The sequence below is a fragment of the Salvelinus fontinalis genome, chromosome 31 (assembly GCF_029448725.1).
Source record: "Salvelinus fontinalis isolate EN_2023a chromosome 31, ASM2944872v1, whole genome shotgun sequence".
In the NCBI taxonomy this organism is placed as follows: domain Eukaryota; kingdom Metazoa; phylum Chordata; class Actinopteri; order Salmoniformes; family Salmonidae; genus Salvelinus; species Salvelinus fontinalis.
This window is the reverse complement of record NC_074695.1, coordinates 604855-618788: the sequence shown is the minus strand read 5'-3', so window position 1 is coordinate 618788 and position 13934 is coordinate 604855. Positions and strand designations below refer to the sequence as shown.

Genomic DNA, 13934 nt, shown 5'->3' with positions numbered 1-13934 from the left:
GTCAGTCAATACGGAAAATTAATAACTTTGAAAGTTTCTTCAAGGTCAGTCGCAAAAACCATCAAGCGCTATGATGAAACTGTCTCTCATGAGGACCGCCACAGGAAAGGAAGACCCAGAGTTACCTCTGCTGCAAAGGACAAGTTCAGTACAGTTACCAGCCTCAGATTGCAGTCCAAATAAATGCTTCACAGAGTAAGAGACACATCTCAACATCAACTGTTCAGAGGAGACTGTGTGAATCAGGCCTTCATGGTTGAATTGCTGCAAAGAAACCACTACTAAAGGACACCAATAATAAGAACAGACTTGCTTGGACCAAGAAACATGAGCAATGGACATTAGACCGGTGGAAATCTGTCCTTTGGTCTGGAGTCCAAATTTGAGAGTAGGTGAACAGATGATCTCCACCTGTGTGGTTCCCACCGTGAAGCATGGAGGAGGAGGTGTGATGGTGTGGGGGTGCTTTGCTGGTAACACTGTCAGTGATTTATTTAGAATTCAAGGCACACTTAACCAGCATGGCTACACGACAGCATTCTGCAGCGATACGCCATCCCATCTGGTTTGTGCTTAGTGGGACACTTTTGGTTTTTCAACAGGACAATGACCCAACACACCTCCAGGCTGTGTAAGGGCTATTTGATGGGTGATGGAGTGCTGCATCAGATGATCTGGCCTCCACAATCACCCGACCTCAACCCAATGTAAATGGTTTGGGATGAGTTGGACCGCAGAGTGAAGGAAAAACAGCCAACAAGTGCTCAGCATATGTGGGAACTATTTCAAGAATGTTGGAAAAACATTCCAGGTGAAGCTGGTTGAGAAAACGCCAAGAGTGTGCAAAGCTGATACAACATGATTCCATATGTGTTATTTCATAGTTTTGATGTCTTCACTATTATTCTACAATGTAGAAAATTTTACACATAAAAACCCTTGAATGAGTAGGTGTGTTCAAAACTGTTGACTGGTACTGTACGTATAACGTTACTAGATCTTAAACGAATGTTAAGCAGCCAATCTTCTACTAGTCTGTGTGTGTGTTATGTAGTCTATGAAATACAGTGATGACTGATGAACAAAACTCAAAAAAACAATGTTTAAAAATAAAATTAAAATGGCTGGTCCAGAAACCAAAGACAAGTAGTCATGTTGATATCCCAGTTGCCGCGTGTTGAGAACTTTCATTTGTTTTAAATGCCAACAACATTAAGTGTCAAATACAGAAGTAAAAAAACAACAGTGGTCTGCCTGATCTAACGGTAAACGACCCGTGATGTGTTGGAAGACATTTTCAGTCATGTCCATAACTAAAAGTAAAAATTCTAGTCATAGAAATACAATGAATAGAATGATTTTCTAGTCATTCTATTTCTAAAAGCACCAAATTGAATGTCAATCATACGCAGGCACTTCTGCGTTGGTTTGGAGGTGTACCCATCCAAGTCCTGGTTCTCCAAAAACAAAGTCCTGTACGATGAACCATGCTGGCTTGATGAGCAACCTGGACTCGGGTTCCTGTATTTAGGTGATTCCGTGAACCACACTTGCATAACAAGTAAACCTGCCTAGAGTTTTGGCTTGGTGGACTAACATAAGTTTAGGATTTAGCTCAGCAGGTTAACACAGTATTGTGCCGGGGGTTCAAAACCCACTCTCTAGTCACACCCTCCAACCCTGTTACACCCACCCATCCTCCCCCAACTCCAGCTCAAATTCCAGTCCCCCCTCCTCCACAAATTCCAGTCCCCCCTCCTCCACAAATTCCAGTCCCCCCTCCTCCACAAGTTCCAGGTCTTCCTCATCCACGATGTTGTCTCTACACCTCTCACACCTCTCCTCCTCCAGGGGGACCAGCAGTTCACAGATGGCCGCCCTCACACAAAGGACCGGCTCCATCACCTACCGGTAAAACGGGACATTGTAAATTAAAACTAATTTTAAAAAGATATTGCACAATGACATGTTAAAAGATGCATTCTAGAGACTTTAGTCTGCTTTTAGAAACACTTGAAGATATAGCTTTGGAGTGTATTTGTAGCTCTTAAATAACATATTGAATGTATTGGAAAAAGGGTTATCAAACTGGGATCTGTCCCACTCAGCGTTAAGGAGCTGGATTGGGGGTAAGGGCCAGAGATAGACTAGTGTCCTGTCCAGGGGGTGTCCTGGTACATCAAGCTGCCTCACTACAGAAACAGGAGACAGAATAGTGTCCTGTCCAGGGGGTGTCCTGGTACATCAAGCTGCCTCACCCTACAGAAACAGGAGATAGACTAGTGTCCTGTCCAGGTAGTGTACTGTACATCAAGCTGTCTCACTACAGAAACAGGAGATAGACTAGTGTCCTGTCCAGGGGGTGTCCTGGTACATCAAGCTGTCTCACTACAGAAACAGGAGACAGACTAGTGTCCTGTCCAGGGGGTGTCTTGTACATCAAGCTGCCTCATTACAGTAACAGGAGATCAAACCCATAGGGCAGGAGTCTTTCTAGGTCTCACCTCCATGGCCCTGTCCTCCAGGGCGGGCTGCCTGACAGGGAAGCCGGGGCAGACCATCAGGGTCTCCAGGTCCAGCAGCAGAGTGACCAGCTGGGTGATGGTTCCGAGGCGGGGAGGGTGGACCTCATACAGAGGGTGGGTCAGCAGCAGGGGCTGGCCCTGTACCGTCACCTGGTTGAAGACGATTGGACAATAACAAGCTCAACTCATCCTTCAGTAGTTCAGAAGCTTAAAAGGGGAAGTTCAGTATTTTACAACAATGTTAGATGGTTTCCTCGCCCTGAAAAGTACTCAATGGGCCTGGACAAAACTGTAATCCATACTTCGGTTTTCTGTAAACAGACACTTAAAAACTTACGAGGAACACTCTAACATTAAGTTGTAAAATACTTTGGAGGTGAGGCTTTGGGTGCTGTAGGCCCAAAAGGAAAAATCGGACTGATACAAAAAAGGAGGTGTCAAAGTTACGGATGGCGTTTCTGCCCTAAAACCTTCATCCGTAACGAGACCAAAAGGAGTAGTCAAAAGTAGTGCGTTAATTTAGGGAATAGGGTGCCATCTGGACCCTAAGTTGAATTGAACTTGTGCTGGAAGTCATTATTTCGTTCCCTTACCTGGAAGCAGAAGCCCGGTTGGATCTGGAGAACCGTGTCAGCCATGGTAGAGAGTTTAGAGCACTGGAGGAGTTGTAATAGAGGTCCCCTGGCCATGACCCCAACCCAGTGGGCTGGTAGCACCGTGCGGCGCAGGGCCCTCAGGAACCCAAACAGAGCTGCCTCGCTCCCGTCACGACAGGACTCGCTGCCGTCGGCCAGACTGAAGATCTCTGTGATCTAGAGGGAGGGTGGGGGTAGAGGGAGGAGCGAGAGAGAGAGAGAGAGTAATGACAGAGATGAATGTGTGGAGAGATCAAACCTGGGATAAATACATGTGTCAAAATAGTCCCAAACACTTGATCCGAGGTTCATTTAGTTTGCCCTGTACAGATAACCAATCCAATCATGTCCATGATCGATGGAGAGAGAGAGATATCCAATCCAATCATGTTCATGATCGATGGAGAGAGAGAGATAACCAATCATGTCCATGATCGATGGAGAGAGAGATAACCAATCACCTATCATGGACATAATTGGACATCTCTCTCCATGTCCATGCTAGATAAAGAGAGATAACCAATCCAGTAATGTCCATGCTAGACAGGGTAAAGTACAAATGGGAGAGAGATTAAAAGAGTGGGACTGATGGACAGCTCACATCTGGAGTGACGTCATCGGGAGTGACATCGTGGATGACCTCGGCGGTCAACCTAGGCATGCCCTTTGACCCTGAGACCTCTGGCGGGTCAGGTGGTCCGAGGTGGATGACGGTCCGAGGTATCTCGGCGTACAGCTCTACTAGTTGCTCCTCCTCGGTGTAGTCTAGCGCGGCCGTCTCCGTCCTGCTCATACTGTACGGTGAGGAGGGCTCGGTCAGGGGCTGGTGTAGAGGCGGACCTCGTTGCTGCACAGCCGTTGGTTCGGATGTCGTGTAGTTAACGGACGGGGGTTCAACCGCAGGTTCCAGGACTGCCGAGGCCTTGGGAGAAATGGAGTAGGAGAGCATTAGAAATACAATAAAAACATTGATCAGCTGGTTTTACTAAAATCTACGGACTAGCTTGGTTTTTACTAAATCTACGGACTAGCTTGGTTTTTACTAAATCTACGGACTAGCTTGGTTTAACTAAATCTACGGACTAGCTTGGTTTTACTAAACCTACGGACTAGCTTGGTTTTACTAAATCTACGGACCAGCTTGGTTTAACTAAACCTACGGACCAGCTTGGTTTTACTAAACCTACGGACCAGCTTGGTTTTACTAAACCTACGGACCAGCTTGGTTTTTACTAAACCTACGGACCAGCTTGGTTTTTACTAAACCTACGGACCAGCTTGGTTTAACTAAACCTACGGACCAGCTTGGTTTTTACTAAATCTACAGACTAGCTTGGTTTTACTAAACCTACGGACTAGCTTGGTTTTACTAAATCTACGGACTAGCTTGGTTTTACTAAACCTACGGACTAGCTTGGTTTTACTAAACCTACTAACTAGCTGGTTATACGCACCAAGCTGGGACAATGCAATAGATTTCCAGTGAAAAGTCCCATTCAGCAAGAGCTAGCTAATTTGTGAATACGGTGATGATGTGTGTGACTCACTACCTGAGAAGCGAGGCTGGGGCCAGGGGTGATGGTAATTTGGTTGCCGTTCATCCTGATGAACTGGAGGTTGCCATGGTCGCCCTGGTAACAGCTCTGGGGGTAGGGCTGGGGATAGCGGTAGGGCTGGGGATAGGGGTAGGGCTGGGGATAGGGGTAGGGCTGGGGACAATAATACAATTATACTATCGATGCATACATTCAGCATTATGGTCAATTGAAATTGGTGTAATGCATGCTGAACAAGGGAGTTTGTTGCTTTGAAAGTCTTGGGAAGAAAAAAAAAGTGTTCGATTGAAAAAGTTTGGTTACTAGCGACCCGGTTAGCCTCAGTGGCTGGGACCGCTATATCTGTCCAGGGATCCTGTCAACTAAATCGTTTGAAGAGCTGCTTGTTATAGCAGCTAGCCTAGCTGCTAACTAGATATCAAGCTAGCAAGGTTTCCTTGACAACACAGCCCGCAACACGTTCAGCCCTCGTGGGTCTGCGGAATGTTCCGGGCTTGTGGCTGTCTAAAATCCCCCGCTGCTGGCGTTTCCATCAGCCCTGCGACCTGCCCTGTCTGGAATTACATGGAGTACCACCAATAGCCTACCATGTCATCCAAAACTAAACGGGACGGAGTAATGCAGAGGTTCAGGATCACAGGTGAAACAAATAAATAAAATTCTACAAGCAGCTGTTACATTTAAGCAGATGCTCTTCTCAAGAGCAAATTACATGAGCAATTAGGGATACGTGCAAAGCTGTCAAGGCCAAAACGGTGGCTACCTTGAAGAATCTCCAATATAAAATATATTTTGATTTGTTTTAACACATTTTTTGGTTACTACATAACTCCATATGTGTTATTTCATAGTTTTGATGTCTTCACTATTATTCTACAATGTAGAAAATAGTAAAAATAAAGAAAAACCCTGGAATGAGTAGGTGTGTCCAAACTTTTGACCGGTACTGTAGGTACGCCAGCCTTGTAGTGTCACACCCAAGAAGACTCAAGGCTGTAATCGCTGCCAAAGGTGCTTCAACAAAGTACTGAGTAAAAGGGTCTGAATACTTATGTAAATGTGATAATTCAGTTTTTTTATTTTTAAAACCTGTTTATGCCTTGTCATTATGGGGTATTGTGTGTAGATTGATGAGGGGGGAAAAAACAATTTAATACATTTTAGAATAAAGCTGTTACCTAGCAACATGTGTGAAAGGTCAAGGGGTCAAAACCCTTTCCGAATGCGCACGGTATGTACACACACAGTATGTATGTATGTGTACACCTGAAGTCGGAAGTTTACATACACCTTAGCCAAATACATTTAAACTCAGTTTCTCACAATTCCTGACATTTATTCCTAGTAAAAATTCCCTGTCTTAGGTCAGTTAGGATCACCACTATATTTTAAGAATGTGAAATGTCAGAATAATAGTAGAGAGAATGATTTATTTCAGCTTTTATTTATTTCATCACATTCCCAGTGGGTCAGAAGTTTACATACACTCAATTAGTATTTGGTAGCATTGCCTTTAAATTGTTTAACTTGGGTCAAACGTTTCGGGTAGCCTGTTGTTCTGGGATTGATTTGCACTTTTTGTACCAAAGTACGTTCATCTCTAGGAGACAGAACACGTCTCCTTCCTGAGCGGTATGACGGCTGCGTGGTCCCATGGTGTTTATACTTGTGTAGTATTGTTTGTACAGATGAACGTGGTACCTTCAGGCATTTGGAAATTGCTCCCAAGGATGAACCAGACTTGTGGAGGTCTACAATTCTTTTTCCTGAGGTCTTGGCTGATTTCTTTTGATTTTCCCATGATGTCAAGCAAAAAGGCACTGAGTTTGAAGGTAGGCCTTGGAATACATCCACAGGTACAACTCTAATTGAGTCAAATGAAGTCAATTAGCCTATCAGAAGCTTCTAAAGCTGTGACATAATTTTCTGGAATTTTCCAAGCTGTTTAAAGGCACAGTCAACTTAGTGTATGTAAACTTCTGACCCACTGGAATTGTGATACAGTGAATTATAAGTGAAATAATCTGTCTGGAAACAATTGTTAGACAAATGACTTATGTCATGCACAAAGTAGATGTCCTAACCGAATTGCCAAAACTATAGTTTGTTAACAAGAAATGTGTGGAGTGTTTGAAAAACGAGTTTTAATGACTCCAACCTAAGTGTATGTAAACTTCCCGACTTCAACTGTACATTTGTATGCGTTGTTGGTCCTTACCTGCACACAGCTGCTGGGGTAGGGTTCCTCTGACTCAGATAAACCACTACCGGGGTTTACAGGCACGATGGAGGATGGAGACATCTAGAACCAGAGGAAGATGTAGAAACATCATATTGTACCGTGGATAACCAAACTAAAACGTCCTTTTTCATTTATTTATTTAGAGGTAATGACCTCCATATCATCCACTTTGTGTGACATTTAAAATATAAATATATTAAATAGGAGTTATTTTAACTATTTTAATAGTTGGGATAGTTCCTTACTCATGATAATTATGTGTGTACACCTTGAAGAGTGTTCCGCGTTCCGTAAAAGCTCCAGTAAAATAGAAGTTTAGTGGCCTCCCGGGTGACGCAGTGGTCTAGGACACTGCATCGCAGCGCTAGCTGTGCCACCAGAGACTCTGGGTTCGCAGCCGGCCGCGACCGGGAGGTCCGTGGAGCGACGCACCTATCCAATTGTTAGTAGTTACTATCTTGTCTCGAAAGCCTAGCGTCGTCCGGGTTAGGGGAGGGTTTGACCGGTAGGGATATCCTTGTCTCATCGCGCTCCAGCGACTCCTGTGGCGGGCCGGGCGCAGTGCGTGCTAACCAAGGTCGCCGGGTGCACGGTGTTTCCTCCGACACATTGGTGCGGCTGGCTTCCGGGTTGGAGGCGCGCTGTGTTAAGAAGCAGTACGGCTGGTTGGGTTGTGTTTCGGAGGACGCATGGCTTTCGACTTTCGTCTCTCCCGAGCCCGTACGGCAGTTGTAGCGATGAGAAAAGATAGTAATTATTATTGGATACCACGAAATTGGGAAGAAAAAAGGGGGTAAAATTCCAAAAACAATTTAAGAAAATAAAAAAAGTGGATGTTTAGTTTTGAACAGTTTGAGACAAGATGGTTTTCTGTAAAAAGGCGTAACAGTGGTCCACAAAGCAACGCTCCGTTTGTTTCTACGGCAGAGGCCGTTTGTCTCTACGTACAGCTAAGCCTAAAAATCAGACTTGTCTAAATGGTTGTCACCTTTGTTCCTCAAATGATCCAAATGTTACAGCAGCAGACTGGACACTGACTCGGCGATACAGATGGATCCACATGCCATTCAATGTATTATCTGATCTGATGTGGGCCCTAGAGTGATCAAGTCTAGACTGATCAAGTCTTAATTATATATGTGCATTCCACCGGTCACATTTACAAGTGAGTGTTCCCAAAAATTATCAAGATTAAGAAAAAAAGTTCCTCCGGGGCCCACCCGAGAGAGCCCCCCCCCCCCCCAGGGCCCACCCGAAAGAGCCCCCCCCCCCCCCCCCCCCCCCAGGCCCCCCCAAGAGCCCCCCCCCCCCCCCCCCAGGGCCCACCCGAGAGAGCCCCCCCCCTCCGGGGCCCACCCGAGAGAGCTCCCCCCCGGGGCCCACCCGAGAGAGCTCCCCCCCCGAGAGAGCTCCCCACCCGAGAGAGCTCCCCCCCCGGGGCCCACCCGAGAGAGCTCCCATCCGGGGCCCACCCGAGAGAGCTCCCCCCCGGGGCCCACCCGAGAGAGCTCCCCCCCGGGGCCCACCCGAGAGAGCTCCTCCAGGGCCCACCCGAGAGAGCCCCCCCCCCCTCCAGGGCCCACCCGAGAGAGCCCCCCCCCTCCAGGGCCCACCCGAGAGAGCTCCCCTCCGGGGCCCACCGGTTGGGAACCAGTGATATAGAGAACCATGTAGAACAGTCTTTCTCGGGGACTCCCAGACGTTTCACAATTGACCTACTTATCTTAACCTAATAATTAGTTCAGATACATGGAACGGCTGGGGATCCCCGACGAGAGGTTTGAAAACCCCCCCTGATCTAGAACAGAGGTCTCAAACTGGCGGCCCGCGGGCCAGATGAGGCTTGTAAGCCGATTTAACGTGCCCCGTTTAGAACAGAACAAAGATATGGGCGTGTGTCCCAATAAGCTCTCCTTCTGAAGTGTGCACTAGTTCACTTCTACCCAAAATGTAAAAATAATGAATAGGGGGGGGGGGTCCATATCCCAACCATTTCCTTTCAAATCCATGAAGGAAAGTGCACACTTCAGGAGAAAGGAGAGGTTATTGGGACTCGACCACAGAGACCGTCAGAGAGAGCTTACCTGGTATATTTGTTCAGGCACATCGTCGTCGTACTCCTGTAGTTCCGCCCATCTCTCTCCATCCTCTCCCCCAGGGCTGTGCTCCAACGACTGGGTGGAAACGGTGTAACCTGGTTCCTCTTCCTCGTCACTCTCGTCCGTCTCTGTCGTATCACTCGGGGGGCCCTGGCTCCATACTCGTCTCCTCCGTTTGGTGAAGTGTTTAGGGGGCCGACCGCGTCCCCTCTCTGTGCCAACTGTTGATCCACTTCCTGGTTTTATCATACGCCATTTTGAAAGTGTCCTTCCTAATAGTAAATATCCTGGTCCACGTCCTACTACAGTTCCTGGTGAAATAGGAACACTTCCTGGTGAAATAGGAACACTTCCTGGAAGAGCACTTCCTCGTCCAATGCGAACACTCTGGCCACCTGGGTCTTCTGTCAGGTGTTTCTTAAAGTAGCTTCCCATTAAGTCCCTTTTGGTGGGCTGGAGGGAGAAGGCTTTTAATTACAGTACACATACATACATACATACATACATACATACATACATACATACATACATACATACATACTACTTACAGCATAACGCCTATAAGAGGATTAAGAGTTTGTGTGTGTGTGTGAAATACAATTTAAATAATCTTTGAAAAACAATGTCACGAGACATTGCGAAATAATCTAACACAAATTGAAAACACATTCTCTTAACCACCACATACCATAACCAAAAAAACCATATAGAACCAAATACCATAAAGAACCAAATACCATAAAGAACCATATACCATAAAGAACCATATAGAACCAAATACCATAAAGAACCATATAGAACCAAATACCATAAAGAACCATATAGAACCAAATACCATAAAGAACCATATAGAACCAAATACCATAAAGAACCAAATATCAAAAAGAACAATATAGAACCAAATACCATATAGAACCAAATACCATATAGAACCACATACCATAAAGAACCAAATACCATAAAGAACCACATACCATAAAGAACCATATAGAACCAAATACCAAGAAGAACCACACAGAACCAAATACCATAAATAACCACATAGAATCAAATACCATAAAGAACCATATAGAACCAAATACCAAAAATAACCATATACACTTAGGTTGGAGTCATTAAAACTCGTTTTTCAACCACTCCACAAATGTCTTGTTAACAAACTATAGTTTTGGCAAGTCGGTTAGGACATCTACTTTGTGCATGACACAAGTCATGTTTCCAACAATTGTTTACAGACAGATTATTTCACTGTATCACAATTCCAGTGGGTCAGAAGTTTACATACACTAAGTTGACTGTGCCTTTAAACAGCTTGGAAAATTCCAGAAAATGATGTCACAGCTTTAGAAGCTTCTGATAGGCTAATTGACATCATTTGAGTCAATTGGAGGTGTACCTGTGGATGTATTTCAAGGTCTACCTTCAAACTCAGTGCCTTTTTGCTTGACATCATGGGAAAATCAAAAGAAATCAGCCAAGACCTCAGAAAAAGAATTGTAGACCTCCACAAGTCTGGTTCATTCTTGGGAGCAATTTCCAAATGCCTGAAGGTTCCACGTTCATCTGTACAAACAATAGTACGCAAGTATAAACACCATGGGACCACGCAGCCGTCATACCACTGTGACGGCCCTGAATATTTCTGAACAGTCTCAGTGCTTCTCCTTCTAATAGGGCGCTTCCCCTTTAATTCCCTATTAAATAGCCAGCATCAGCTGCGCAAAGGTGAGGTTGTGATTGAGACATGAATGAGGATGTGTTCTACCTTCAGTTCATGAAGCTTCGTCATTACGTTTGTTTTGTTGCCTTACAGTGTGTTTTGTAGCCTTAAAGCGAGTTTACCCAGGATTGGATCCACTCTGTGCGTCTGTGGACTACAACTCTCCGTTGGTTTTCGTGGCCTTTTCTCCGCTGGAGATCTGTTGGCGGATTGTCTGACTGACCGACTGACTACAACTTTTTGTACACGGTATTTCATTTGTTTGGGGTGATATATACTGTGATTTATGTAGTTGTGAGGACGTATTATTCTTTGGTTAGTCTTTGATACGCTTTATAGTTGTGTTGCAAAATAAGTGTTATTTTGAGTGTATGAATATACTGGGTTTACGCTATGGACAAACGTTGCGTGACTAAGGTCACTTGAGTACATGAACTTATTTACCGGGCTGGACTCTTTTTATGCCCGAGGTACAGGACATTTCTAAATGAACATAAGTGCATTAATTGTTATATTGTTGGGTGTGATAATTTATGTTGTTAATACAACCACGCAAAAGAATACACTTGTTTGAAGTTCTTTCCAATGTTTTAAGGGGTTTATGAAAAGTATATTTCCATCCTTACTTTTAATAAGTCCTTTGTATTGGTGTGACTTGACGGACCAGATGGGACTCATTCCCTCTCAAACTAAAAGGAGAAACCAATGTTTTCTCTGGTAGGCTCAACCTACCTGGCACCCCTAGAAATAACCTCAAGTCAAAACCGTTACACCACTCAGGAAGGAGACGCGTTCTGTCTCCTAGAGATGAACGTACTTTGGTGTGAAAAGTGCAAATCAATCCCAGAACAGCAGCAAGGGACCTTGTGAAGATGCTGGAGGAAACAGGTACAAAAGTATCTATATCCACAGTAAAACAAGTTCTATATCGACATAAGCTGAAAGGCCGCTCAGCAAGGAAGAAGCCATTGCTCCAAAACCACCATAAAAAAGCCAGACTACAGTTTGCAACTGCACATGGGGACAAAGATCGTACTTTTTGGAGAAATGTCCTCTGGTCTGATGAAACAAAAATAGAACTGTTTGGCCATAATGATCATCTTTATGTTTGGAGGAAAAAGGGGGAGGCTTGCAAGCCAAAGAACACCATCCCAACCGTGAAGCACGGGGGTAGCAGCATCATGTTGTGGGGGTGCTTTGCTGCAGGAGGGACATGTGCACTTCACAAAAAGATGGCATCATGAGGCATGAAAATTATGTGGATATATTGAAGCAACATCTCAAGACATCAGTCAGGAAGTTAAAGCTTGGTCGCAAATGGGTCTTCCAAATGGACAATGACCCCAAGCATACTTCCAATGTTCTGGCAAAATGGCTTAAGGACAACAAAGTCAAGGTATTGGAGTGGCCATCACAAAGCCCTGACCTCGATCTTATTAAACATTTGTGGGCAGAACTGAAAAAGCGTGTGCGAGCAAGGAGGCCTACAAACCTGACTCAGTTACACCAGCTCTGTCAGGAGGAATGGACCAAAATTCACCAAACTTATTGTGGGAAGCTTGTGGAAGGCTACCCGAAACGTTTGACCCAAGTTAAACAATTTAAAGGCAATGCTACCAAATACTAATTGAGTGTATGTAAACTTCTGACCCACTGGGAATGTGATGAAAGAAATAAAAGCTGAAATAAATCATTCTCTCTACTATTATTCTGACATTTCACATTCTTAAATAAAGTGGTGATCCTAACTGACCTAAGACGGGGAATTTTTACTAGGATGAAACAGAAACTGAGTTTAAATGTATTTGGCGAAGGTGTATGTAAACTTCCGACTTCAACTCTACCATATTGAACCATATACCAGAACCATATGTACCATTAAGAACAATACACCAGAACCATATGTACCATAAAGAACCATACATCAGAACCATATGTACCATACACCAGAACCATATGTACCATAAAGAACCATACACCAGAACCATATGTACCATTAAGAACCATACACCAGAACCATATGTACCATAAAGAACCATACACCAGAACCATATGTACCATAAAGAACCATACATCAGAACCATATGTACCATACACCAGAACCATATGTACCATAAAGAAACATACACCAGAACCATATGTACCATATACCATAAAGAACCATACACCAAAACCATATGTACCATAAAGAAAAATACACAAGAACCATATGTACCATAAAGAACCATACATCAGAACCATATGTACCATACACCAGAACCATATGTACCATAAAGAAACATACACCAGAACCATATGTACCATAAAGAACCATACACCAGAACCATATGTACCATAAAGAACCATACACCAGAACCATATGTACCATAAAGAACCATACATCAGAACCATACACCAGAACCATATGTACCATAAAGAACCATACACCAGAACCCTAAAGAACCATATGTACCATAAAGAACCATACACCAGAACCATATGTACCATAAAGAACCATACACCAGAACCATAAAGAACCATACACCAGAACCATAAAGAACCATACACCGGAACCTAAAGAACCATATGTACCATAAAGAACCATATGTACCATAAAGAACCAAATGTACCATAAAGAACCAAATGTACCATAAAGAACCAAATGTACCATAAAGAACCATATGTACCATAAAGAACCATATGTACCATAAAGAACCATATGTACCATAAAGAACCATATGTACCATAAAGAACCATATGTACCATAAAGAACCATGTGTACCATAAAGAACCAAATGTACCATAAAGAACCATATGTACCATAAACCAGGGCCATATGTACCATAAACCAGGGCCATATGTACCATAAACCAGGGCCATATGTACCATAAACCAGGGCCATATGTACCATAAACCAGGGCCATATGTACCATAAAGAACCATATGTACCATAAAGAACCATATGTACCATAATGAACCATATGTACCATAAAGAACCATATGTACCATAAAGAACCAAATGTACCATAAAGAACCAAATGTACCATAAAGAACCATATGTACCATAAAGAACCATATGTACCATAAAGAACCATATGTACCATAATGAACCATATGTACCATAAAGAACCATAAAGAACCATATGTACCATAAAGAACCATATATGTACCATAAAGA

General features: G+C 43.9%; 1 protein-coding gene across 1 annotated transcript in view; it reads right to left on the bottom strand.

The window, feature by feature from the left end:
* Window positions 1-13934, bottom strand: part of mbd1a (methyl-CpG binding domain protein 1a) — a 50552-nt gene that overhangs the window by 1800 nt on the left and 34818 nt on the right. The window contains exons 15-21 of the mRNA XM_055891133.1: window positions 9043-9510; window positions 6935-7018; window positions 4711-4869; window positions 3762-4082; window positions 3119-3337; window positions 2505-2675; window positions 1-1905 (exon numbers count right to left, since the gene is read on the bottom strand). The exon at window positions 1-1905 is cut by the window's left edge and continues 1800 nt beyond it. Of these exons, the coding sequence (XP_055747108.1) occupies window positions 1684-1905; window positions 2505-2675; window positions 3119-3337; window positions 3762-4082; window positions 4711-4869; window positions 6935-7018; window positions 9043-9510 (1644 nt within the window). The 3' untranslated portion in view covers window positions 1-1683. The remainder of the gene's footprint in view (window positions 1906-2504; window positions 2676-3118; window positions 3338-3761; window positions 4083-4710; window positions 4870-6934; window positions 7019-9042; window positions 9511-13934) is intronic.